The 23,468-nt window shown below is 40.5% G+C and overlaps 3 protein-coding genes across 4 annotated transcripts; 1 reads left to right on the top strand and 2 right to left on the bottom strand.

The window, feature by feature from the left end:
- On the bottom strand, window positions 1-9,912 carry leng8 (leukocyte receptor cluster (LRC) member 8). 2 transcript variants are annotated; one of them, XM_061050364.1, is made up of 15 exons: window positions 9,537-9,912; window positions 8,672-8,804; window positions 8,039-8,233; window positions 7,793-7,870; window positions 7,215-7,635; window positions 6,729-6,900; window positions 6,475-6,645; window positions 6,118-6,366; window positions 5,861-6,025; window positions 5,419-5,713; window positions 5,057-5,158; window positions 4,869-4,937; window positions 4,647-4,776; window positions 4,345-4,552; window positions 1-4,240 (listed from the first exon to the last, which is right to left on the bottom strand). In XM_061050364.1, exons 1-15 carry the CDS (start codon window positions 9,575-9,577, stop codon window positions 4,078-4,080), a joined length of 2,592 nt encoding a protein of 863 aa, XP_060906347.1. In that variant the 5' UTR covers window positions 9,578-9,912; the 3' UTR covers window positions 1-4,077. The 2 variants fall into 2 exon arrangements, with proteins under 2 accessions (XP_060906347.1, XP_060906348.1); XM_061050365.1 differs by having other exon boundaries at window positions 8,039-8,218.
- A 2,913-nt stretch (window positions 9,913-12,825) lies between these two features.
- cdc42ep5 (CDC42 effector protein (Rho GTPase binding) 5) lies at window positions 12,826-15,698 on the top strand. Its single transcript, XM_061050362.1, has 2 exons — window positions 12,826-12,988; window positions 13,794-15,698. Exon 2 carries the CDS (start codon window positions 13,796-13,798, stop codon window positions 14,684-14,686), a length of 891 nt encoding a protein of 296 aa, XP_060906345.1. The 5' UTR covers window positions 12,826-12,988; window positions 13,794-13,795; the 3' UTR covers window positions 14,687-15,698.
- A 210-nt stretch (window positions 15,699-15,908) lies between these two features.
- On the bottom strand, window positions 15,909-22,599 carry grwd1 (glutamate-rich WD repeat containing 1). The gene is made up of 7 exons (XM_061050360.1): window positions 22,343-22,599; window positions 22,120-22,237; window positions 20,160-20,322; window positions 19,841-20,051; window positions 17,853-17,998; window positions 16,996-17,187; window positions 15,909-16,501 (listed from the first exon to the last, which is right to left on the bottom strand). Exons 1-7 carry the CDS (start codon window positions 22,563-22,565, stop codon window positions 16,193-16,195), a joined length of 1,362 nt encoding a protein of 453 aa, XP_060906343.1. The 5' UTR covers window positions 22,566-22,599; the 3' UTR covers window positions 15,909-16,192.
- Between the last annotated feature and the right edge of the window lie 869 nt (window positions 22,600-23,468).

Below are 23,468 nucleotides of genomic sequence, written 5' to 3'. Positions count from 1 at the left end.
TGCTTATTATACTTGTATTTTATTCGTTTTGTTCAAAATGTACATAATATTTACAAAATGGCAGTTTGTCTTGTCAGAGCTGTAGAGAAGTGAACGTTGGGGACAGGGTGGAGGGATTGCTGATAAACCTTCAGTTGTTAGTGAGTTGCAACATAAACTTAAAGCTTTACAGAAGAAATACAATACTTACTAGAGATTGTGACTATTGCACAGAAGGCAAACAGTCACAAACATACTTAACATTAAAAGGAAACAATTTTAATGAGAAAAGGACAAATACTGGAAGAGGTTTGGGGGGGAGAGCAGGAGAGGAAAGCATGCAGGGAGAGAAAATGAGAGAAGACAAAATCAGATGAAGATGATTAAGAAAGGAAAGAGCAGGACATGGAAGGGGTTTGAAGAAGTGAGGGACATGGGAGTTTGTTCTAGTGTCAAATAGGAAAGAGTTACAAAGACCGATGAATACTGTAACGTGGGAGCAACAAAATAAATCAATCTGAAATATGAATCAGGCGTCAGAGGGAGGAAAACACAAAAGCATCCAAAATGAAAATGTATAAAGTTAGTCGTCTATCGGGGGAATTTTCTACTTGAAAAAAAAAAGAATAAAGCAAACATTCTGACGGGCTGAATCAATGCTGAAAACCTGAGAGATGTTCACACTTCAGTCAGGAGTGAAAAATCGTACATTTACACAAATATCAGAGAAGTTCATCACATGTGAAGAAACCAAATAATAGCATCTTGGCATGGGAGCACACACCAGCAATAAAATTAAAAAAAAGAAAAGTTACTTATTAAAGACCAAGACTATAAAGAAAATGAAAAGTTACTTAAGGTGAATATGATAACAGCAGGTTCAGTATGTCCAGACACAAGACGCTCTTTTGCAGATCTATGTCTGTTAATCTAGCAGGAAAGTTAAATTATTCAAAATCAAATAAATTCTGTTAAAGAAATGATCATAACGACCAGTATTACCAGCACTAATCCTCTTTTTTGGAAGGGGGGGGGTCCATGGGAATTACCAAAAGATGTATAATATGCATCTGGACAAACAGAAGCCAGCATACGGTAACTCTGTCAATTGTTAAACATTGTTTTTCAAACTGAACAGGTAGAAGGTTGCAGAGGAAAATTCTTGAAATATTTGTCTTAGCAGCAGAATTACATTAGCAGCAGCAGAACATTTCCACATTTCATTGAGTGAGGCTCCCATGTATTTTAATTGGCTTCAACTTCTGTGGGTCAAACCAAGACTTGGATTGCTCACAATTCACCCTCCTCGGCTGGCGGCGTCTGGAGGTGGTTGTTCGCCCACTTATCACTCCCGTGTTCTCCCGCAATGCACTACAACGAGCTGAAGGATGAGAAGTCTGGTGGTGTGTGAGAGGAAGGTGTAGGGGACTGAGGGGGGAGGGGGGGAGGGGGAATCAGCAAAGAGGACAGGGGTTGAGGTAAATGAAAGTGGGAGGAAAGAAAACATGTTGAGATCATTGTTATTACAAGATGTTTGCTGAAATATGTCAACAATGAACAGTTTGGAAGAACAAATCTAAAATCAAGGATTACAAGGACGTGCTGTGAGCCTGATGGAAGGCCTTCACATTACTTGTGTATCGAAAAATGACGCTCCCATTCTTCACTGAATGTGTACAAGCTTTACATGGAAACATCTGCCAACTATAACATACAAGTGATCTTTCTGCCAGAAAGGACAATTTTAACAAACACTTTTTACATATGACCAGAAATGGAGAGCACTTATTGCAATTCACAATTTGGTTCAAAGGTCTTCCCTAATATTTTCAGGCTTTACTGGGAAAAATCTAGCAATTTTCCACTCCCACCACTTCATCCTGCAGTTAAGTTTACATATTCACACCAATGGTCTAAAAAAAACAAAAAAAAGAACAAAAGAAAATCACACTTACCCATGTGTGAACAAAAAAAACCTTCAATATGCACCAATTGAAAATAAATCACAGCACTATCATACAATATTTACAAAATAAATCTACTGAGTATTGAAGTATTGATTGTTCAGCAAGCCTGCCTCCTTTAACTTCACCGTCAAGTCCCTCAGGCTGTGTGTTTGCACAAGGGTAATTCAATACTGTTTTAATTAAAGCTACTGTACGATATAGAAAATATGTTTTCAATGTCAGGACAGCTGGAAAGGGCTAACAGTGTAGCTTATGGAAAGTCAGTGTTGAGGGTTTTGTTGTTTAAGTGAACATTTTCGGTTATTTTGGAGCTGGCTGATCACCTTTTTAAGTATTGCGACACATCACTTTCGGCAAAAATATCACCTAAGACACATGCACCCCAATCAAGATTAATGTAGGTCCTGAGAAGCAAAAACCTCCTGAGGATAAGACACACAGAGAAATCCAACTACAACTCCACTTCAAAAAAGTCTTTAAGGCTGAATGTTTTCTGTTCAAAAGTAAGAGGCTAAAACTTTAGCTTTATTTTAGAAAATTAATTAATTATTGATACATGGACATAAAAGCACTAGTCTTCACTCGACTTGCACCTCCCTCTTTATTACATGACTGTCCACATCAGTGTTAAACCTGTCTAAGTGTAAATACTAAACCAGAAGCATGTATCTGTGCAGGAACATTTCTGTGATATTACTGACTCGGCTTTTGGCATTTTCGTATTATTATCCAATTATTATGATACTAAATTCATCTGTCAAACATGAACCTGTTTATTTTCTTTAAAATCTGCTTTGGGACTCCATAATTGTTTATCATTTCCTAAGAGAAAGCCCAATACTGTTGTCCACTAAACACAAGACAAAACATTTAACACGGAAGAAATGTGTGAAAACACCTCTGTTGTTCCGTCGTTCAGCTCCTCCAGAGAAGTCCCTTTCTCTTACCAGCTTTGCAAACACAGAGGCACGTGTTGCATACAAACCACTCGTTGTTAATCCTTCTTGTAGCAGCAGCGGCAGGTTTTCCCAATGATGCTCCAATTTCACGAATTCACCTCAAGATCATCTGAATTACAGCTGGTGCAGAAAAGACAACCGTGGATGAAGGATTGGCTCAATCAATGCGTGCTGGATTCCACGTGTGCTGGCAGACATTCTCCCCGAGGATGATGGGAGGCAGATTTCCTATCTTCCTCAGGAGGCTTGGATCGTTAAAATAAAGCTTGGTGTCAGGGGCTTGGAGGAGTGAGGGGATCACCTTGACGACAAACTTGTGCCTGTATCCTTTCTCTTAAACAGAGTCAATGCGCATCAGATGGAGACTTTCCCCAAATGCTGGCCAACCATTTCATGCCTGTGACCAACAAGTTCTTCTGAATTAAATCTGGAAAAAGACTTTAGTCCATAGCTTTCATGGGCCATAAAATCAGGGACAAGGAACAGGATGAGAGGACGACTTTAGGTGCCTTCAGGAAACGGGGTGCAGGGCAGGACATACAAACCACCAACTCTTCTTTCAGACTGCTGGCATCTTCTCACCTTGCTGTTTCACAGTCTCTTTTGGGGAATCGTGCGCAGCTTTGCTTCAAACAGGAGACAGCTGAATCAACAACTTGAAGAATTGCCTTTAACGTTTCCCTTATGCAGGACAGGGCTTGTAACTTCAGGTCCTGAAGCTGTTGACTTGAGGAAGGAAAAAACATGACAGAACACTGTTAGCTTTGACATCTGATGCTGCGAAAGGAACAGGAACCATGACGAGCTAGTGCCTCTCTGATCTGCTTCTCTGACTTCTTGGCCTCTTAAGTGCTGAGACCGCATGATCATCTCAAATCTGATCTGTTCCCTCACTTTTCTGTCATTGTAAATGTTGTTAGATTTGATGGGAATGGGGCTAAATTTCTATCTTTGTGTGACTGTATGTGCAGACTTGCGAGTTAAACAGTAATCTGAGTGTCAAAATCACATTGTTGTTCAGAAATGTCATGTATGAGTCATGTATCCCTCTATATGGGTCTTCTATATTTTTAGGATTGCAAACTACTCTGTACTGGCTGAGAAGTCTCAAGTGCATTACACTGTATATGTAAAGATCCCACCCTTCATGGTACTATACCCCCCTCCATCCCTTAGGAAGCAGCCAAGGCAGCTGTGCTGGTTTTGCAGTCTATCTTTTCGGGGTCAGCTGGGGTAAATGAGACACCTAGCCCATTAAGAAAGGTCATACAGGAATCTAAACAAGGGAAGCCCAGACTGGATTGCACATACTGCACTGGTACATAAGGCCTGAACCTGTGAACAGAAGAAAAAAGGAGGCATAGTGGTCAGAATATGTTTCAAATATAGAATATATATATTTTATATTTTGTACTTTATGCTTCAAGAACTCCTCTTACGTTTTGACTATGGCCCGGAGTGCAGCCTTTCTTTCCCTCTCTACAAACTTGTCAATGAGGTACGAAGCCATGCGTGGGGCTTCAAGGTACAGCTTAAAGAATCTGCGAAAGTTTCCTAATGCCCAGGCAGCACGGAGTGCGAGTGCATGAGCCACGCAAACATCTGCCCGCAGTGTTGGGGTTATATATACCAACTCAGTGGTCAGATCTGAGAGGAGGAGGAACAGCTAAAGTTAACATGTGGAAATAAAACATTGATGTCATGTGTCATGGTGACTCAAGAGAAAACAATGTGGGTATACCTCCAGAGTTTTTAGTGAAGATGTAATACAGCAATCTATATGCTGTAAACTCTCCGATGTTCTCAGAGGGATGGTCCTTATACAGAGCTTTCAGCTGGGTCTGGCACTGGTTGAACTCTTCATGGTCTCCCTAAAGACAAAAACAAGTAGTTTAAAAAAACAACAAAAAAAAGCACTGTCATGCCTTTATGCTGGTCCCTTTTCAAAAAGACAATGGCTCACCTTTTCCAGAGCAATGCGTGCATGACACTCGTACACTTCCACTGTGAAGTCAGTACGAACTCCCTGGACCTGGGTATCGATTTGAAGAAATATAAACATAAAAAAAGAATAAGACAAACTGAATCCAGTCTGAAATAAACATTTTAAAAAGACTGAAAAGGAAAGTAATGTGTATGAAGATAACTAACCGTGAGGTCCTGTCGGATGGACTTCATCTGTTCGCAGGCATAGGTGTAGTCCTGGTGGGTTTTCCAGTGTGTTTTCACAGCCTGCAGGGATCTTCTGAGGACCTGAGGTATACAACAAGTTCAGATTTAGATCAGTCTGGCAGACGTAGAAGGAGAAATGTTCATGCTCAAGGGTCATATGCAATCCCTGTGCCCTCCATGTTGTTGTTTTTTAAAAACTATGTTCTTACAAAGTAGGCTAAACAACACATATTTAGTATTTCTTTTACCTTTATGGGTAACAAATTCTCTAAAAGCTACACATAATCACAGAACTACTAAACTACAGCACATTACAAGGCAGACAGAAGAGTTCAACTTACCGACACAGGGCGAACAGTGGAGGGGTCTGGGGCACAGGTGAGCCTCAGGTAGTGCTTTGTGATGTCCTGGCATGTTCCAACGATGGGGCAGTCCTCCCAGCTAAGGCCCTCCTGAGTTCCATCAGGCAGGTCCAGTGAATGGATGGAAAGAACCAGGGGCTCGGAGCGAAGCTGCTTGTGGAAACGAGCTGCTCTACTCTGCTTCTTGGCTTCTCTGTTGGGATCATGGAAATCCAGACCAGCATTGCCGCCTTTCCTCTTCTTTCCAACAGCTGCATTGGCATCTTCCATATTTCTGTAGGAAACAGTAAGGGGTTTATCACAAGCTATCACAGTTTCATAGTGTAGCAAGGGACACACTCAGTCCTTAATGTGGCCTCTCCATAAGAATAGTGATCAATTAAAAAAGTGCAACCTTTGTTAAACATATTTAGTAAATTACCTTCTTCCTCTATTGGCCTTTCCTCCTCTTCCTCGCCCTCTCTCTCCACCTCCACGTCCTCTGTCTCTGTCATTACCACGGCCGCGGGCTCCTCTCTGGCTTCGTCTTGACAGCTGAGGCCGGAGGTCACTAGAGATGCTGCTGTCAGACTGTGAGCCAGAATCACTGGAACAGAGACATGAGACATTTTAAAAAATTGAGATACTAAAGGAAACCTTAACAACCAAAATAAAATCAAAGGGGAAAAATAGTCTTACCTGCGCCTGTGCCTTTGGTTGCTTCTGTCCCTGTGCCGGCCATGAGAGGGGGACGGGGAGCGGGAGGAGGAATGGGAGGAACTGGAAGATGGACTCCTTTGAGAAAATATATTTCTGTAGTGGCCAAGTCTATGTCCACCACCCCTGCCTCTTGAAGCTGCGGCTGCTGTACTTCCACCACGGCAAATTGAGCCATCTGATGCCCTCTGGGGTTGAATTGATTCCCAACGTGACTGTTTGGCCTTCAGTCTATGAAAACATAGATCCAAATGTATAAGTTCAACCAGCAGGCAACAACTTTTACAAGACGCTTAGATAACAACTGATATATACAAACTAGGAATACACTAAACTCACTCTGGTAACGGCTCACGATTCCAATCAATGGTGTAGGCAGAGCCGTCCTTTAATCGGTCCTGCAGAACTTCTTTCAGAACCTTCTCTGTACGATCTTTGTCCTCCTCCGTCTCACAGGCTGTAAAGCAGCGCTGGACATATTCCTTCATGGCTTGGGGCCAGTCCTGGGGCCTGGAGAGAAAGCTTTTGAGCAAGGCTACAAGTGTAAGATTGAAAGAATAAAAAGAAATCTGGGGTTGTCAAAAAGTTCTCACCTTGTCTGAGCACCTTGGGGTGCAGATGTGGCACTAGCTGGGGAGGAAGGAGACGGGTTTAACCCTGAGGGCTGCTCGCCTGGAGGGAAAGCCTGATTGGAAACTGGACCACACTGAACCTGATAGGGCCTCTTGGAAATATTGAACTTTACAGAAGCGGTCCCAGGTGACTCTGAACAAAAGAATATTACAGGAAAACAATTAACAAATTAAACTAAATGACAATGTTTGTATTAACTCAAATTGACACCCTGTCTAAACCCTACAGAATCCAAAGTTCTTTATATGGTATCATTTTCTCAATCTGGCCATGAAGTAAATTGTCTTCTAGAGTTTCTAGTTCTAACAAGAATAGTATTATTGTACACAACAGAACGTATTGAATCTGTAATATGGATGACATAAGTGTATGCCTCATCAAAGAAAACTTCAACAAATGCTGTAGAAAATGTTATACATAAACTACCTCATTAGTGTAAATCTTACGTTTCATACGGTGCCAGAGTTGCTGTCCTTGTTTTTGGTTTTTGTTGTCTCCTCTGCAAAGCCCTGGCAGGTACTGGCCCGGCTGCTGCTGGTGTTGCGGGTTATTCTGAGAGGGCTGGTAGGTGTTTTGGCCCTGGAAGCCCTGTCCATAGTTAGGCCTTGTCTGGGAATGGTTGTACATTTGCATTTGGTTGGGGTCATTCGGTGGGTATGGCATGGAGTTGTTGGCACTATAGGAACTTGGAGAAGGGGGAGGGGGGAACTGGGAGTTGGATTGGGGAGGAATGGGCGGGGGTGGAGGAGGAGGTGGTTTGTCTGATGTGGTAGGGCTCTGGGGAGGTTGGGGTGTAGTAGGGGGAGGAGGCTGTGGTTGAGGGGGATAGTTGGAGGACTGGTCTTCCATTCCTGGCACTGGGGGAGGCTGAAATAAGAAAAGATTTTAAAAAATCTTGCATCAAACAAAATCAAACTTTTTCAAATTCCTCTGTAAAATGGCGTACAAAAATGTAGCCTAATTAAGGCTAGGAATTTGTACAAATTAAAAACATTTTACTTTTTAAGCAAATTCTTGCATGTACCTGTCCATTAGAGTTTGGAGGTCCTGGGTAAGGCCCTGGTGGTACACCATACTGATTGGGTGGGTATGCAGCTCCATACTGGATATAGAGAAAAACATGTCACTTTGACTCTGCCTGACCTTATTCTGGAATATTTAAGGTCATTCTCAGACAAACAAGACTTGTGGCTTGTGTTGTTTAAAGCATTGAATGTCCTGTATCAGAATAATGTGTTATCATGGTAACACAATTATTCTATGTACTTACTGGACCCATTGGGTAGTAGTAGTTGTACGGGTATGTGTATCCAGGGTAATGCTGCTGAGTCTGCTGGTACCATGGATAGTATTGCTGCTGCTGCTGCTGCTGCTGCTGCTGCGGTGGCTGTGGCTGCTGTGGTTGCTGCGGCTGCTGCTGCGGCATGGCAGTAGAATCGGATACTGTTGGCTGAAACTGACCAGCCTAAAATTAAACCAATACATAAATATCTTTGTATTATTATTCAGAACAGAAAGGAAATCATCTCAGAGGGACAATGCTCCAAGAATATTATAAAACGTTTTTATAAACGCATCACAAACCAACACTTGATATGTATATATACATACATATATATTTTATAAAACAGTAGATGTGTAAGACCTGTTTACCATCAAATAAAAATCCTTGAGTATGCGTTCATGCTGTGACTATTAATTGGGTGATATCTTTCAAGTATTTCAAAGGTGTTTTTGTTGTATTTTTTTTTTTTAAACACCAACTTTGTATAGTATAATTCACATTTTGGATTTCTTAAAATGTTTCTCCTCCCCACTTTTACTTTTAGATCTCACAATTTCATATCTGGGATCACCTTAAGATGGATTTTAATACCAAACACACAATAATCTGAAGTCACACCTCTGCTGTGGTCCGGTTTGCTTGTGCAGATTTAGCTGAGTTCTGACTCTTGTTAATGGAGGCCAGTGCTAGTCTCGCCTTCTCCCATTCAGGATTTTCGTGAACCTGGGCATCTCCAGCTGCACCGTAAGACCTGGAGAAAAAAAACACAAGAACTTGAGTCAAGGGTGTCTTTAACATCAGAAGGTAGGAACAACACTGGTAAGGCCCTGGTGATATGCGGCTCCATACTGGATATAGAGAAAAACATGTATTATTATTGGAGAACTGAGTTTGCCTGACCTTATTCAGGAATATTTAAGGTAATTCTCAGACAATTTGACCAAAACTAGTCTACTGATAAACACTCTAACATTACATAAAACTATATGAAATGTATATTCAACAGCAGGCATGAGAAGAATAAAGTTTCCTCTAATGTTTCAGACAGACTTGTATCCAGGATTGTTTAATTTTAAGTTCACCATCTTCTTGTAATTGAGTCACGCAGTTTCTAATCGCTGACAAAAGACAATCCAATTAACCAGTGGCCTTAGTGTGTAGACTAAACACGGACATAGTTACAATGTTGGAGGGTGTTACATTAGACTTAAATAAAATTAACCTATTAATCAACAAATTATTACAATACAGTCAAATGAATATCATTATCACGGTTCACGTTAACCAAACCATTGGCCTGTGTCTGGCTAATTGTGTGTGCTAATACTTGTAAACACCCTGTGCTTAGGCTTTTATCAACAATTTAAGATGTTCGTTAGACATTTCTACTAAAACACCACATATAACAGTAACAGTCTTAATAGAGGCAGCGTTATTAAACGTCTGTTGTGGTTGATGTTTAGCCCAGGAGACTGAGACCTACCAGCTGGATGAAGGTGTTGCTTGTGCCGTGTTCGCCGCCATTTCGCCTCAGTTCACAGTTAGCCGCTGAGAGCTAACGCTGGGGCTGTTGCTCGCTAGCTAAGCTAGCTGGCTAGCTGAGAGACACTGCTAACGTCGTTCACGTTAGCTCTCCTGCTAAAGCAAAAGGTAAACAAGATAAGGTCTGACACGTTAAACTAACAAAAGAGCACTAAACCAACCGCAATTGTGACTTCCTATGCGAATAAGTTCAACTCTAACATATTTTAAATCAGGATGCACTTTAAAAATTGTTGTCGATTTCGGTATATTCGCTTCCCTGGTCGTTGACAACCAACTTCGTCGGACCGGATGGTGGAGATACAAAATGGCAGATAAGTAAAATTAGGTTCAGTGACGCTACGGTGACGTCGATTTAAAGCCCTGAACACAGTCTCACAGGCAGAAGGGGTTCAGCGGTAACCGTGGTAACACCTACTTTAATTTATGCGTACACACATATTTTTGTTAAAGAGAAAACAAGGCAAGTTTATTTATAAAGCACATTTCAACAACAAGGCAATTCAAAGTGCTTCACACAAGACATCAAAAGCATCATGACAGGGGAAAGAAAATAAATATTAAAATAGAACATTAAAAAAAAAAAAAATCACTGGAATTATTAAATCTGAACATATGTTCAAGTAAAAATAATTCAAATGAAATTAATTGAAATAAATAAAGTAAAAATATTAAATATTAAAAATTACAGTGCAGGGTTAAAAAAAAAACAAGCCTGACGAAACTATAGTCAATAAGTACTATCTAAATATATCACGAATTCGCCAATGTATAGCTATTATCTCTCACTATTATCGTTAACAACGTTGATGCAACTCTTAAAAGATACGACACTATTTCGACAAAACGTTAATTAGCCTAATGAACGTTTTAAATATGCATATTTTGTTTGATGTTGTTACCAAATAAAAAAAATAAAAAAAGTCCTTTAAACAAAAAAATAGGCTACCATAATGTAGAAACACCTAGGCCCACTCTTTGTTCATACAAGTTTCCCACTGCATTTCTGTTTAGCACACACAGCTGCAGGATGTGTGTTTGTTTGACCTTGTGTGTACCAGAGAGGGGAGCCATTTCCTGTGAGTCTCTCCCACACTTGAACCCCAAAATCATCCAGACCTTTTGGAAGTCTGTGGAGTACAAATTATGTTTAGCCTTAACTGTTGTAGTCTAATTATAATTCAAGGCTAAATTGACACCGAACAACCAGGTTTAACATTTTTTATATATTATTTTGATAATGTTCTTTCCTGTACTAACAACACTCACACAACCTTTTTTTCTCATTAAATTTAGACTATAGGTAGTGCCTTTTTAACGTACAAACTATAAAGTAAATACCATAATGGTAAAAAAAACCTCAGTGTTCTCCATTCAAATCTACATACAAGTATGACTATCTTTCTTTCAAAGGCAATATCCTTTCTAAGTTCAGATTGCACAACTTTGAAATGAATGAGTTACTGTATTGAGTGTCATTTCCAGACCATTTCCCACAGTGAATGACATAATGTTCCTGCTGAATGAATAATTTGTACCAATTGTCTTGTCGGCTACATCATCACGCAAATATGTTGAGCATTTGTGACAAGATCTCATAAACAATGACTCCCGAGCCAGCACCATTGTATGAGTACCTGCTGTTTGGTGGTGCTTGTTTCTTTAACCCTATGGGAGGAAGCTGGATATTATGGACTCCTCTAACACATCTCCACTCCGCTCCTGTTGCTGATCCAAATTCTAGTTATATTTGTATTGTACCAGTAACATGTAGGCTAATGGATTTCTTATTAGCCTTTTGGTTGTTTGTGTGATTAAACGTAGGGTATTTTTTAAATTTGCCAACCAGCATCAGACTGACACACTTTGAACTGTCGTCAGCTCAGTGGTGCAATACACAATGGTTTGCTTCACTGAATGCATTCCACTGTAATTGCAGTAGACTTTAAGTCAAGCCCTTCATAACAATTTGAGTGTGAAATTACATTGGCCTTGTATATTGGTGCAGCATTAAGCTCCCCTGTATAGCATGAGTTTTAATATAAATCAGTGTAGCCCAGGCAGAGGGAGGGCACACGGGTTCAATGTCTAATTTAAGGATTTTAGCATTATTGGCATTTATGTTCAACAGTCACAAATTTGCTCATATTTAAGGCTTCTGGTATTTTAAATGCATATTCTAAATGCATTTTGATAGTCATAGAATGAAATTAACCACACAAAAATATTGTCTTATTCGCAAAGGTGTGATACCCTGACCTTCATTACAAATAAAGAAAATAAACGATTGATAATCAACTGGTTCTTTGGTTCACACTGACAAAGGCAATTTAAGTTAATTTGAATATTCAGTTCTGCACCCAAAAAATACTGACAAGTTTGCAAATTGTGTATTATTTATCAGCTAAATATAGGTTAGAAGTAGCCTTTTTTTTTACTCTAGTTTGAAGTGCCTGGCTGTTTAATAACTTTATCTATTTATTTCCAGGAAAAGCTAATAGGCTTTAGACTGAGTTGGAAAGTAGCCTATTGATTTTTCCCTCGTGATTTGTTGTCATTCGTTGCCAATTATAACAAACGTAAATCCAGCCTCAAAAAAAAAAAATATATATATATTCTACGTTTAATTAAAGAGCTAGTCTAACTTTAGTGATGTAATCCAAATAGTGTAATTCAGTTCAGTTCCATTTTATTTGTAGGACAGCAGACACATTTCTGCTTCACAGCACAGCGCCATGTAAAATGAAAAGTTCTGATTTCGTTTAGTCTATTTACATTTTTTTTTTAAATAAACATTGTAGGAGTGGTATAGGCTAATTTCAATTGATAGTCGTCTAAAACAGCCTTATGTCTATTACATAACATTAAAGTTGACTTTAAAACATAGCATTTGATAACCGAATAAATATAATATAATAATAATATAACCGAATTTCCCTCTGGGATTAATAAAGTAGGCCTATTTCTGATTCTGATTCTGATAGTCCTCCTTGTTAACAGAATATTTATAAACTTTTCTTAGGCTACATATACTCCCTGCTGTCCAGCCTTCATTATCCTATTGTTTATTAATCAATAACAGCTCACAAATGTAACAAATCCCTCAACATGAAGCCCCCTGTCTGACTCTGAGGTGACTGTTGACCTCGTTATATTGAACCCTGTCTGGTGAAGTCGACAGCTTCTTTGATCCAGCTCTCCCCGATATGTGTCGCGTCACTTCCTCGCCCCATGCCCATCCCTTTGGAAAGAAAAAGAAAACTCACACTAAACGACGGCGAGAAAAAGAGCGAGGGAAAAGTCGAGAGAGAAGCGAAAGCCAAAAGCCAGATGAAAGCGTTGGATACTGGAGAGGGAGCCGACCGAAGATAAGAATATTCTCTTCTCTTAAAAGTAAGTTTCCCTCTGTTTTCACGTTTCGGTGACGCTCACTCAGTTTGATTAGTTTAACTTCTGAACCTTACCTTCGCTACTCTGTAAATAAGTGTGACCCTCGCGTGCTCGTCGTAAGGGTAATAACTTACTTATCAAACAATAAAATGAAACTGTTTTCATTAGAATTGGAAAGTTATCAGGGTAAGGGAAGGCCTTGAAACCCCCTCCCAAATATATCTCACACTTACACACACACACAAAAGTCTTTTCTAAAATGTAGGCCCACTTCGGCTTCAGGTGATCTTGATAAAAAAACATTATTAATGTTACTTAGTTTGTTAGAACTTATCAAATAGATCGACAGTGTGACAATGATTCACTTCAAATGTTGCCTTTTTGGCCTATTTTTGTCATGCTGAAATTTGAATAGAATTCTCTCCAAAGCAGTTCGGCTCAGTGACTTAGGTGTCATAGGACACAGTTATTTTCTTTTTTCTTTTTTTAGAGAAAGTAACATCTTGTTTTGGTCCACAGTCACCCCTGAGGGGAGAGGAAAGTATGTGCTAGCGTTGCATGAGTGTGTTTCAAGTACAAGTCTCAGCATGGCCGTCAAAGCCTTCACAGTGCCAAAATGCTCATTGCTTTCCTCCAACATTGCACAACATGGTGAAGTGTTCCAGCGACCCAGTCTTATCGGGAAGCTGTTATTTGTTACACCATGTTATCTTATTTGCTCAGAGTGTCACATCTGTCATTTAACACATCCCTCCTAAATAAGAATTTACCCCCTTCCTAATTTGCACTCTTTTTTTTTGGTCTACAGTCATGCCGCTGCACAAATCAACCCGGGCCCCCCGCCTGGATCCTACAATGATCTCCGCCCCATTAGGTGACTTTCGCCATACCATGCACATTGGGAGGGGTGGCGACGCCTTTGGGGACACCTCCTTCCTTTCCACACTTGGCCCTAGCCAGGCCAGCAATGACCAGGGAAGCACAGGATCTGAGGCTCAGCCTGAGGTGACAGACGACCACAGTGATCTTCATATGGATGCTTCTGAAAGCCAACAGGACAACGAGCTTCAGCACTCTGAATCGGTGTCTTCATTCGACCTGGACCTGGATCTGGGCCCGTCCATGTTGGGAGATGTACTAGGTGTGATGGACGGTTTGGGGCTCGATTCCAATGAGGAGGATGTGTTCAACCTCAAAAACGGCCCCTCCTCAGCGGGCTCAAAGCAAGGCAAAGGGCCCAGTGAGATGTCTGTAAACATGCTGAACGGGAAGGACTTGGTGGGTTTGGATGGAAACCAGGTCGGGGACAGCAGGATACCAGATGGGAATGGTATGAAGCCAAAGGGGTTACGACCAAAAGTACGATTCAGTGACAAGCGAGAGGAGATCATTCGCCACGCATCTGAAGAGGAGGAGGGTCAAGGGTTCGACTTCCAGGACGAGGATCAGCTGGAGTGTCTTAGTCCAACACGGGGTGAAGGTGAGAGTGTAGGAGGTGGAGGTGAAGCGGAGATCGCCAATCATAGATCAGATCTGCCACCTAGTCCCGCCTCATCACACAGCTCAGAGTATGAAGGAGTGACCTCGTTGGACAGGAGGAGGGTCGACAGCGGCCACTCAGAGACTGATTCAGAGGAGGAGGAAGAGGAAGGACGAGGCTACACATTTGAGGATGAGTTTGATGATGAAATCGGTTTATAGGGAGCAGGTGCAGTTACCCCTTGAAAACAAATCTTTGCTGCCAACTAAATCAAGTATACTGTATTTTCCTTAAACTCATGTCAGCATCATTTGAATGGGAGGCTTGGGAAGAATGCAAACTGGATTTCTAAGGACTTAATGGAAGATTACAGTTTGACGATGTTGCTCAACTGGAAAAGACATTTAATGTTTCATCTGCCCGGGTAACAGATTTGCAAAAGATATATCAAGTTGTAATGTAGATAAATAACAAAGAGGTTAACAGCACTTTTGACTTAGTTCTTCTGGATGCTTCGCCGTGATATCGATTCTCAGTGAAAGCTTGATTCAGGCTGAATTAATACATTTGCATTGTAAAGTTTTCATGTCTTACATTTGCCGTCTTAAGAGCACACAACATGCGCTGTGAGCTCCACATTTAATGCCTCAAATAGAGCTGCATGCTTTCTTAAATGTACCCTGTTGTGCCTTATCAATGTCTTAATAGTCATATCTAATATTGCATGTTTATTACAGTCTCCGGGCCTTCTCTTCTTGTTTAAGCTTTACAAATTGACCCCAGAGACTTTGTGAAAGGGAATAAATCCTGTGTAGTTAAATACTGTGAATTTGTCACATTACAAATCTAGACAGTGTGATGTTTGTTTTTCACACAAAATCTGACCCGTTGTCTTATTGCAGTGATTTACAATGTTTCTAACATACCAAAGCTTTTCTTTTTTTGCAGTTTGGTTCATACTTAAATGCTCAGACAATCTTGGGAATTCAAGGGTCAGTTGTAATTCTTCACCAGTGGTGTATTAATGTACATGTCTCTTTCTTGTATAATGCTGGTTATTCAAAAAAAAGAAAAAAAAAGAAAAGTATTGTATTACATTGTGCTGTAAAGAGGGACAGACCATTGTGTTCATCTTTTTGAAAATGCTGGATGTAAACACATTTTTTATCCCGTGGTTCCAAAAGGATTACTGTGAGTACAATAAAACACTTATTGGGATTTTTAAATATTCAACCGGAATGGCTCAGAGTTTTTTTTTTTCTTCTTCACCCTTTAGAAATGACTCCAGGGCGAAACTGGAGCACAAAGGAGAAGTGTTGAATCTAAAGATGATTAGGCCTTTTCCTATAACCACTTCCTGAAATCAAGCCATTCTGTCCTTTCAATGGGAAAGATAAAAACAGATCTTTAACCTTTAACCTTTATGAACACAATACAACTGTGGGTTTTTAAACATTTTATTTTAAGCATGCAACAGGGAATGCCTAAAATATTTAATCTGTAGAACATACAGAAAGTTTAAAGGTAAAGATTATAACACCTTATGGCGCCATGTTGGCCAATAAATGTCAAAAGGAGCAATTATCAGCTGCACAGCTTGTTATATACATTTTTGAACATACTGGACATTATTGCTCCTAACACACATATGATGTGCACCACTAAAATAGCAAACATCGTATGTTTCTTTTCCACACATTCACACTCAGAACAAATACACACACACACTACACTGATATAGTCCTGAACAGGTTAAACCCTGACAGGGCTGTGGAGACCATCACACCGGGGATCTGTGGGTGCCAGTGGATCTCTTTGATCTCTGACTGACCCTGGTGCAGGAACAGCAGCTGGGGGGGTAAGTCCTTCACCCCCTCCACCCTGGCACCCACGTCACACGACTCCACGGACAGATCCCACTGGCTGAGGACGTCGTCGGCACCCGAGGCAGCGAACACGCTCGAGTCCATGGGGCTCCACTCCACGGACGTGATGGGAGCAGTGTGCTGTTTGAAGTTTGCCACAGGCCGCCCGGTCTACAGGTACAGGTGGAACACAGACACTTTTAAGTTTTCTTATCCTGTACTGTATCAGGCTACATAAGTGTCAAACAGGTTCACTGATTAACATGTGTATTCTGTTTTGGTTAACGAAAACACAGAAAGTGAAATGATTTGGGTGCCTGTTTTAAAAGTAAATTTAAAAAATGGTTCCTGTGTGAGAGGGAAGGAGGGTGCAATAACAACACACCACTGTGCACCAGTGTTATTAGCTGGGTGGGGCTGCCTGACTGAGGAGGTGTTTGATGAACGGATTTTGTAATACAAAAAGAGCTTAGCGATGTTTGTCTTATAGCTCTAATGGTGGGTTATTATGTCGTGATGACACTCACAAACCAAACAGTAACAGCATCACTCCCTGTCATGCATTAGCAGGCAATGATTCATACTTGTATGGAAACAGCTGAATGTCTTCGAATTAGTACCTTAGTGTGAAGTTCTTTTCAAATGAGACATTTGAGTTTTTTTACCTTAAACTGACGCAGGTCCCACACTTTCAGAAGCCCATCATCCCCTCCCGACAGGATGAATGGTTCGCTCCTGTTCCAGCTGATCACATTGACGTCTGATGAGTGGGCTTCATTGGCTGAAAGCATGGAGTTTGGAGGAGCACGGATATCCCAGACACGGATTGACTGATCCACTGAACACGATGCAAAAACCTGTGAGGAAAAAGAGTATATAAACACAAATATACACAAAGCAAGGCTACAGTTGTTTTACCCACTCTACTGTGTGTATCACATTATATCATATTCACTGTGTCATTTAGTGATGGAGACTTTGAACCTTCATTGTTAATCATTTGTGTTTCATTCGGTTTGCCATGCTCGCTGAATTGCAAAATAAAAATACAAAGTCAACATCATCACCAACATGCTAAATTCATATGAGCAAAAAGGTAACAAAAAACAACAACCCGGCAATAGGATTCCGATCCACATACTATAAACCAGTTTGGTGACTGAATAGCTTTGACACTAAGACATTTCATATTTTAGTCTGCGTTTCTGTGATAGCACATAGCTGTAGCGTTAACAGGTGGTGTTTCAGAAGGGCACATAGTTTTACTCATTCCGATCATTCATCCCCCTCCACACGACCTGTTCTTCCACCCAAACACATGTAAAACATCAGTGAGCTGGTGAGCAAGGAATTCCTCTTCTGCAGTGAATCACTCCAGCTTTTTAGGATCAGTGAGGTCAGGGGGCATGGGGGACATGTAACAAGCATGTCTAATACAAACATATCGCATCAGGCCCTTGTGTACTTAAAACAGTCCCCCAGTCTGACCCTCTACTACGTCATTATCTTCCTATAAACATACTGTAGCTTCAGTGGGCGACCACTGCAGATCCTCCACGGACTTGCTGTGGGAGCTGAAAGGTCGTTGGTCGATCTGCCATGTAGTCCCTCCCTCCCGTGGCTCCCAGACATGGATGTTCTTTTTGCAGTCACCACTGACAAGACGACCTGAAGACAAAGAACAAACAGAACATCTACATTTATTTTGTAATAGACACATAATGTCGTACTTAATCTAACTTAATCGGAAATTTGCACGTTTTTTTTTTATGTCAGCTTATTTAGATGAAGTCAGATGAATTTAATAGAATATTTTTTTTTAATAGGTCAAATGTTTTAAACTGATCGATGCCCTCTTTTCCATTTGATTGGTCGGTTCTGTCACTTCCACACACACAGCCATAATGATGATTCCTCTCTGAATGACTCCATCCTATTTGTTCCAACTAGTTTTTGTGCATATTTTAGCACAACGAATACAGTTTGTTTGTAATGTGAATACTGAGGAGAATAACCCAGGTTATTCTCAATAAAGGTAGGAAGCTGCATCATGGGTTTAGTAAAGTAACTGTTTTGGTCTGATGTGGCTCTAAGTGCTTAAAAATGCTGGACATTGAAAGCTGAGCAGTTGCTGGCCCATCAGCACTTCATCATTAAGCTCTATTTTCCTATAAACCTAAAGTAAACATTTTTTTATACAAAGTGATTTGATCATCTCTGGCATACAATGATTGCAGCTTGGAAGGTACACAGAATTTTTGGATGCTGGGTTTCCGGACACATACACCAGGTACAAACAGTTCTTCTCTTTTTACTCTCACATTACTAAGCTGGCCTGAGGCCTGTGCTATGAAGCGAGCTCAACCACATACCCAGGATATCTCTTCATTATCTGGCTTGACTAAGCCATCATGCTAAGTGGTCACATGACAGTGGTTATTAACTCTGAAGGTCAGCCCAGGGCTTCCCCATCTAACCATGAGCGTGTTTACTTAAAAAAAAAAAAAGGTGTTGTTTGCAATTATGACAAATTGTAAACATCAGCATGTCTCGTGGCAGCTGAGGAACATTTGAACAAGAACAAAATATGATACTAGACAAATAGAAAAAGTTACACTTAATCCAGGCAATAAGCAACACGTTTGCAGCAGCTAAATGCAGGAAGCACAGCTGTCTTGAGAATCTTGGCTGTGTGAACGCACAAACTAAAGCTCTGTTAAAATCACCGCCACATTATTGGGGCATTATCTGCAACCCTGGCAGTGTCAAATGCTTTGGAGCAAATTCATATAAAAAAAATATTTAAGAGGTTATTAGGACAACTTTCATATCCTTTAAGTGCCGATAGACGAAGCTCAAGTGATTCAATCAGACTCTGGCATGGGATGGTATCATTAAGCAAATGAATGCATTTCATTTCATTTCATTTAAAAGGAATCAAGGATTTTTTTTTTATTTTGAGGGAACATTCACATTAGGAAATATATTCTGTGCCAAAGCACACTTCATCCTCAAAGTTCAGTTTGTTTGACTAGTGTGAGTGCTCTGTTCCGTGCTTGACCGCGCTACACTTCCTTGACCCTGGCACTGTTGGAGGAGGTACGGAGGTTATGACACAAAGTATGACACAACGTGGACATAAAGTATAATCGATCCTTGCCTCCATTATCAAGAAATCCCAAAGTGTTCTGGATGTTTCTGACTCAAAGGACTCAAAAATAGCCTCAAAGTCAGTGAAGTAGCTGTCATGTTTTCGTTGCTCCCTGATTTGCGGCGGCAGACTCAACCGTATGTTCCTTTTATTTTTTTGGAATTTATATATATATATATATATATATATATATATATAGTTTGCCTGTCTTGTAAACTAAGCCCACTATATAATTACATAAAGTCATGCATGCGTTGTATCACGACATTATGTTCAACAGGTAACCGTGTTCAGGCCCGGTTTATATTTGGGAAAAAAACAAACTGCTTTTTTACATTGCAGGTGCAGTCCTCACTCACCAGCTACTGTTGGTGACCAATCAATTGCAAATCCTTCAGTCATGTGTCCTGAGAAACTGAAGAGAGCTGTAGCTTCTTTCTGCTGGTTGACAAAAGCTGCCATGGCAGCAGAGCTGTGCACGGCATCCAGCTGAGATTGGAGGTCAAATATCTCCACCTGTCCCTTCTCCGACCACACAGCAGCCAGAGACTGTTTTCCACGCTGAGTCACCTGGAAATATGAGACACAGAATCAGACAGTAGAAACCTTTACCAGGGAAACTTCTCATACTGGGAGACATGATGTTTTAGTCTTCAGATAAAATGATAAACAACATACTCTGACTCTATTGATGCCTCCATAGTGAGGCATCATGGCCAGTTCCATCCTTGGCTTCTTATCTTCATCCTCCTCATCGTCATCACTTTCTTCATCACTGCTCTCTTCCCCTTCTTTTTCTTTCTCTGTTCCATGAAGGTTGTGCATGCGCAAAACGAGAAGTCTGCAAGAAAGAGTGTGTTTTATGAAGCTGTAGATGACAGAGTCGACTGTCTCTTTGGTCTTTTCATTATTACAGAGTGCTGTGTCCATTTAAAACATTTTCATTATTCAGAGTCGGCTGTTGGTCGGAAAAATAACGTATTAGAGAAGTATCTGATGTGGTTTGTTATCTGTATTCAAGGACTTAGTTCTGATGCAATATAAACAAACTCTGATAAATATTATCCATCACCCTTTAAGTGATCTTTTTAGTGTCTCTTAAAAGAAGAAGAAAACTATTTTTCCATCTAACAGTGATGTCATGAGAGAAATAAAACAGTGTATCAACAAAATAAAACAAAAAGCAGCTGTTGCACTGTGAATTATTCCTCTTTGACACTAACTTTAAAAGTTTATGCTTATTTAAAATGTGTATATTTAATGTTTTCTTACACTGACATCCTCTTCTCCAACTTGTAAGAGTCCTGATAGTTACACATTGAACACACTTGTACTGCATGTACGAACTTCAAATTGATGAAAAAGAGACATTGTATCTATACAATGGACTTGTTCCTTACATGATTGAAGAAAAATCTGGAAGAGTTTTAAACAAAATAAAACCAAGACAAAAAATGTTGCACTGAATTTGAACTATTTTTCGTCTTTACTTTCTGACTTGAACTATTTTAATTACACAGGCAGACTTTCCTACTCTGAATTATAGAAATATGTTCTTGTTCTTGTTTGGAGTCCAAGTATAAAAACAAAGAAATTATCAAACTGTTGTGTTTCTCTCAAAAACATCCCAATCTTCAGAGGCAGCCGTTTTCAGTTTCAGGATGTTGTGATGAACTGCAGATTTGATGAGTCACCTCAGACTAAATCTTCAAGAGGATATGCAATCTTTTGAAAAGCCTTGCAGATAAAAGTCCCATTATTTACACGTGTGGCTTAATGATCATTTAAATTTAGTCACTCCTTTCTTCACAAAATTCAGCTGTTAACAATAAACACAGATCTAGACAGATAACGCTTCTGTGACCAAAGTTACTTTGAAAGGAGGGCTATGGAGAACAGCCGCCTTGTTTTGTTGTTCTGACTCCTCTCTCCTCCTTGACTCCTCTGTTTGCACCTCAGGTGGGAGGGACTACAACGTTAGGAGGAGAGGATGCAAAAACAACAAAGAAAGCTGCTCATTTCCTCTCCATCTGTGTTTGTCCTGCCAGTGTAAATTGTGTCCTAAAGTTTAGCCTGTTGTTTGTTTGTGTCTTCTACGAGGTTCTTTGGATCAGTGATTTTTTCCTAATAATAATCAGAACACTGTCATAATGAATATCCATGCAGTATTGTACTGGCTGTCTATTGTATACACATCTGAGACATTTTACATATAATTGATTCATTCTATTTTTTATTTGATAAAGTACAGTAAGTTTGTCCTGAGAGAGCATGGTGACTCTGACATGATCCTCCGTAAGTCAATAACAAAGACAACACAGGTAACGCTAATTGGCCTGAGCTTTGTTGTCATTTTTTTTGACTATCAATCTGTGCTATTTCTGATTTACATTTATACATTTTCACTTGTATTAAATATCCCTGATATTAAATATTACAGGAAAGTTGCTTAAATCGTCTGAATACTTCTTCTATCCCTGCTGCCTTGATTCCAATAATGGCACACCTATCATAACTTCAAAGTCAGATTCATCAGTTTTCACAGAAAGCATTTATAACCAGTGGTGTGTGTATATGTGTGTGTGTATGTGTGTATATGTGTGTGTGTATCATAGACTGTAAATATGAAGGTTTGTACCTGTTGCTCAGAGCTGTGTCCGCCTGTGTGCCCGCACACAGCTGCATGGACAGAGGAAACTGCTCCCTGCCCTCTCCATCGCCATCTCTCAGGACGTCAAAACTCAAACATGGCGCACCTGAACACAAACAACACATATTTACATCTGTATTAAATACGCAGTTCCTGTATTCTTTATGATAAAAGATGTCATTATTGGCTATTTTTAGCCGCCTGTGCTTGCCTGTTTGGCACTCGTGGTACAAGCGGTACGCGGACCGGTCCATCTCCAGCTCCTCTCCGGGCTGAAGCGGCTCGATCCCGGGGACGTACACCTTCTTTTCTCCTTCTCCGCCCGCTCCTTCCTCCTCCATGTCTACTCCCTCATCATCGTCGCTGCCAGCTTCATCCATCTCTTCCATCTCGGCTCCTTCCTCGGCAAACGTGTCCTCATCGGGCGCAGACATATTGGGAATTTGCTTACTTCCGGTATTCTGAGCGGCCACGTGTTTTGAACACCCTGCACTCTCCCTCCCTCCCTCCCTCCTGTCTCCCTCCCAGCTCCCCTCCATTTACGGGAATTCAGCTGGCTTGTCTGACGCTTGTGCTTCTGTTGCCAGGAAAAATTCAACTTTAAACTGTTTGTGTTGTAAGTTGCACAAACTACGATGTTTAAACACAAGTGTTAATTCGGTCTGATATCCGGGGAGTCAAGTGGTTGGTCAGGGGTTTTCTCCCCCTCCCTGCACAAAAAAAACAAACATTTGTTTGAGATATCAAATGAATCATTTCTACATTTAGGGGTCATGTTCTGACCAGGGACAGGACCTCCGACTTTCTCTGAGTGAGTCAGATTATTGCATTTATTTCAATTAAATGCAACATGTGCTATACAGATGCAATAGAAACGCCTGCAGTTACCCCTGCAACACTAATGGAAACTTGTTCTGCCAGAGCCTTTAATGGGGACAGGCTAGATATTGAAGCATTTGACAGTAACGTGCTTTGACAAGTGGACTGCACTTAAAAAAGTACTCTCCACCGATCCAAATCTCCTCTACTTGTACTACGATGGTCTAACTCTTTTGGCATTTGATAACATGCTGTAGTACATTTGCCCCTCCTTCCAGGTTATGCCAAGAATGATGTATAAATGGTCAATGAAAAACTGAGGTGCAAGCCAAAACTTTTTTCCCCATACTGGCCTTAGCTAAAAGCTGTGTTTTCAGTATTATGAAACTTCCAGGAGGATCCAGTGAGGACAATGGGGCACATTACATGCGTGGGCGTTTACAAGCAGGGGCAAGTGTGAGCAGCAAATGGTTCACTTTTATTCCTTGAGCAAATCTTGACTGAAGTCAGAACATTTC

The sequence above is a fragment of the Labrus mixtus genome, chromosome 11 (genome assembly GCF_963584025.1).
Source record: "Labrus mixtus chromosome 11, fLabMix1.1, whole genome shotgun sequence".
Classification (NCBI taxonomy): Eukaryota; Metazoa; Chordata; class Actinopteri; order Labriformes; family Labridae; genus Labrus; species Labrus mixtus.
Note: the sequence above shows the minus strand (reverse complement) of the source record. Positions and strands in the feature narration are given on the sequence as shown.

Excerpts from the sequence above, each read along its gene's own strand:
- leng8 (XM_061050364.1), bottom strand. The coding sequence starts at position 9,577 with ATGGCGGCGAACACGGCACAAGCAACACCTTCATCCAGCTG. Across the intron at positions 6,646-6,728 it reads CCCCAAGGTGCTCAGACAAG|GCCCCAGGACTGGCCCCAAG; the intron begins GTGAGAACTTTT and ends CTTTCTCTCCAG. Across the intron at positions 6,367-6,474 it reads AATCGTGAGCCGTTACCAGA|ACTGAAGGCCAAACAGTCAC; the intron begins GTGAGTTTAGTG and ends ATGTTTTCATAG.
- grwd1 (XM_061050360.1), bottom strand. The coding sequence starts at position 22,565 with ATGTCTGCGCCCGATGAGGACACGTTTGCCGAGGAAGGAGCCGAGATG. Across the intron at positions 20,323-22,119 it reads GACACAGCTCTGAGCAACAG|ACTTCTCGTTTTGCGCATGC; the intron begins GTACAAACCTTC and ends TCTTTCTTGCAG. Across the intron at positions 16,502-16,995 it reads GGGACCTGCGTCAGTTTAAG|ACCGGGCGGCCTGTGGCAAA; the intron begins GTAAAAAAACTC and ends CTGTACCTGTAG.
- cdc42ep5 (XM_061050362.1), top strand. The coding sequence starts at position 13,796 with ATGCCGCTGCACAAATCAACCCGGGCCCCCCGCCTGGATCCTACAATG.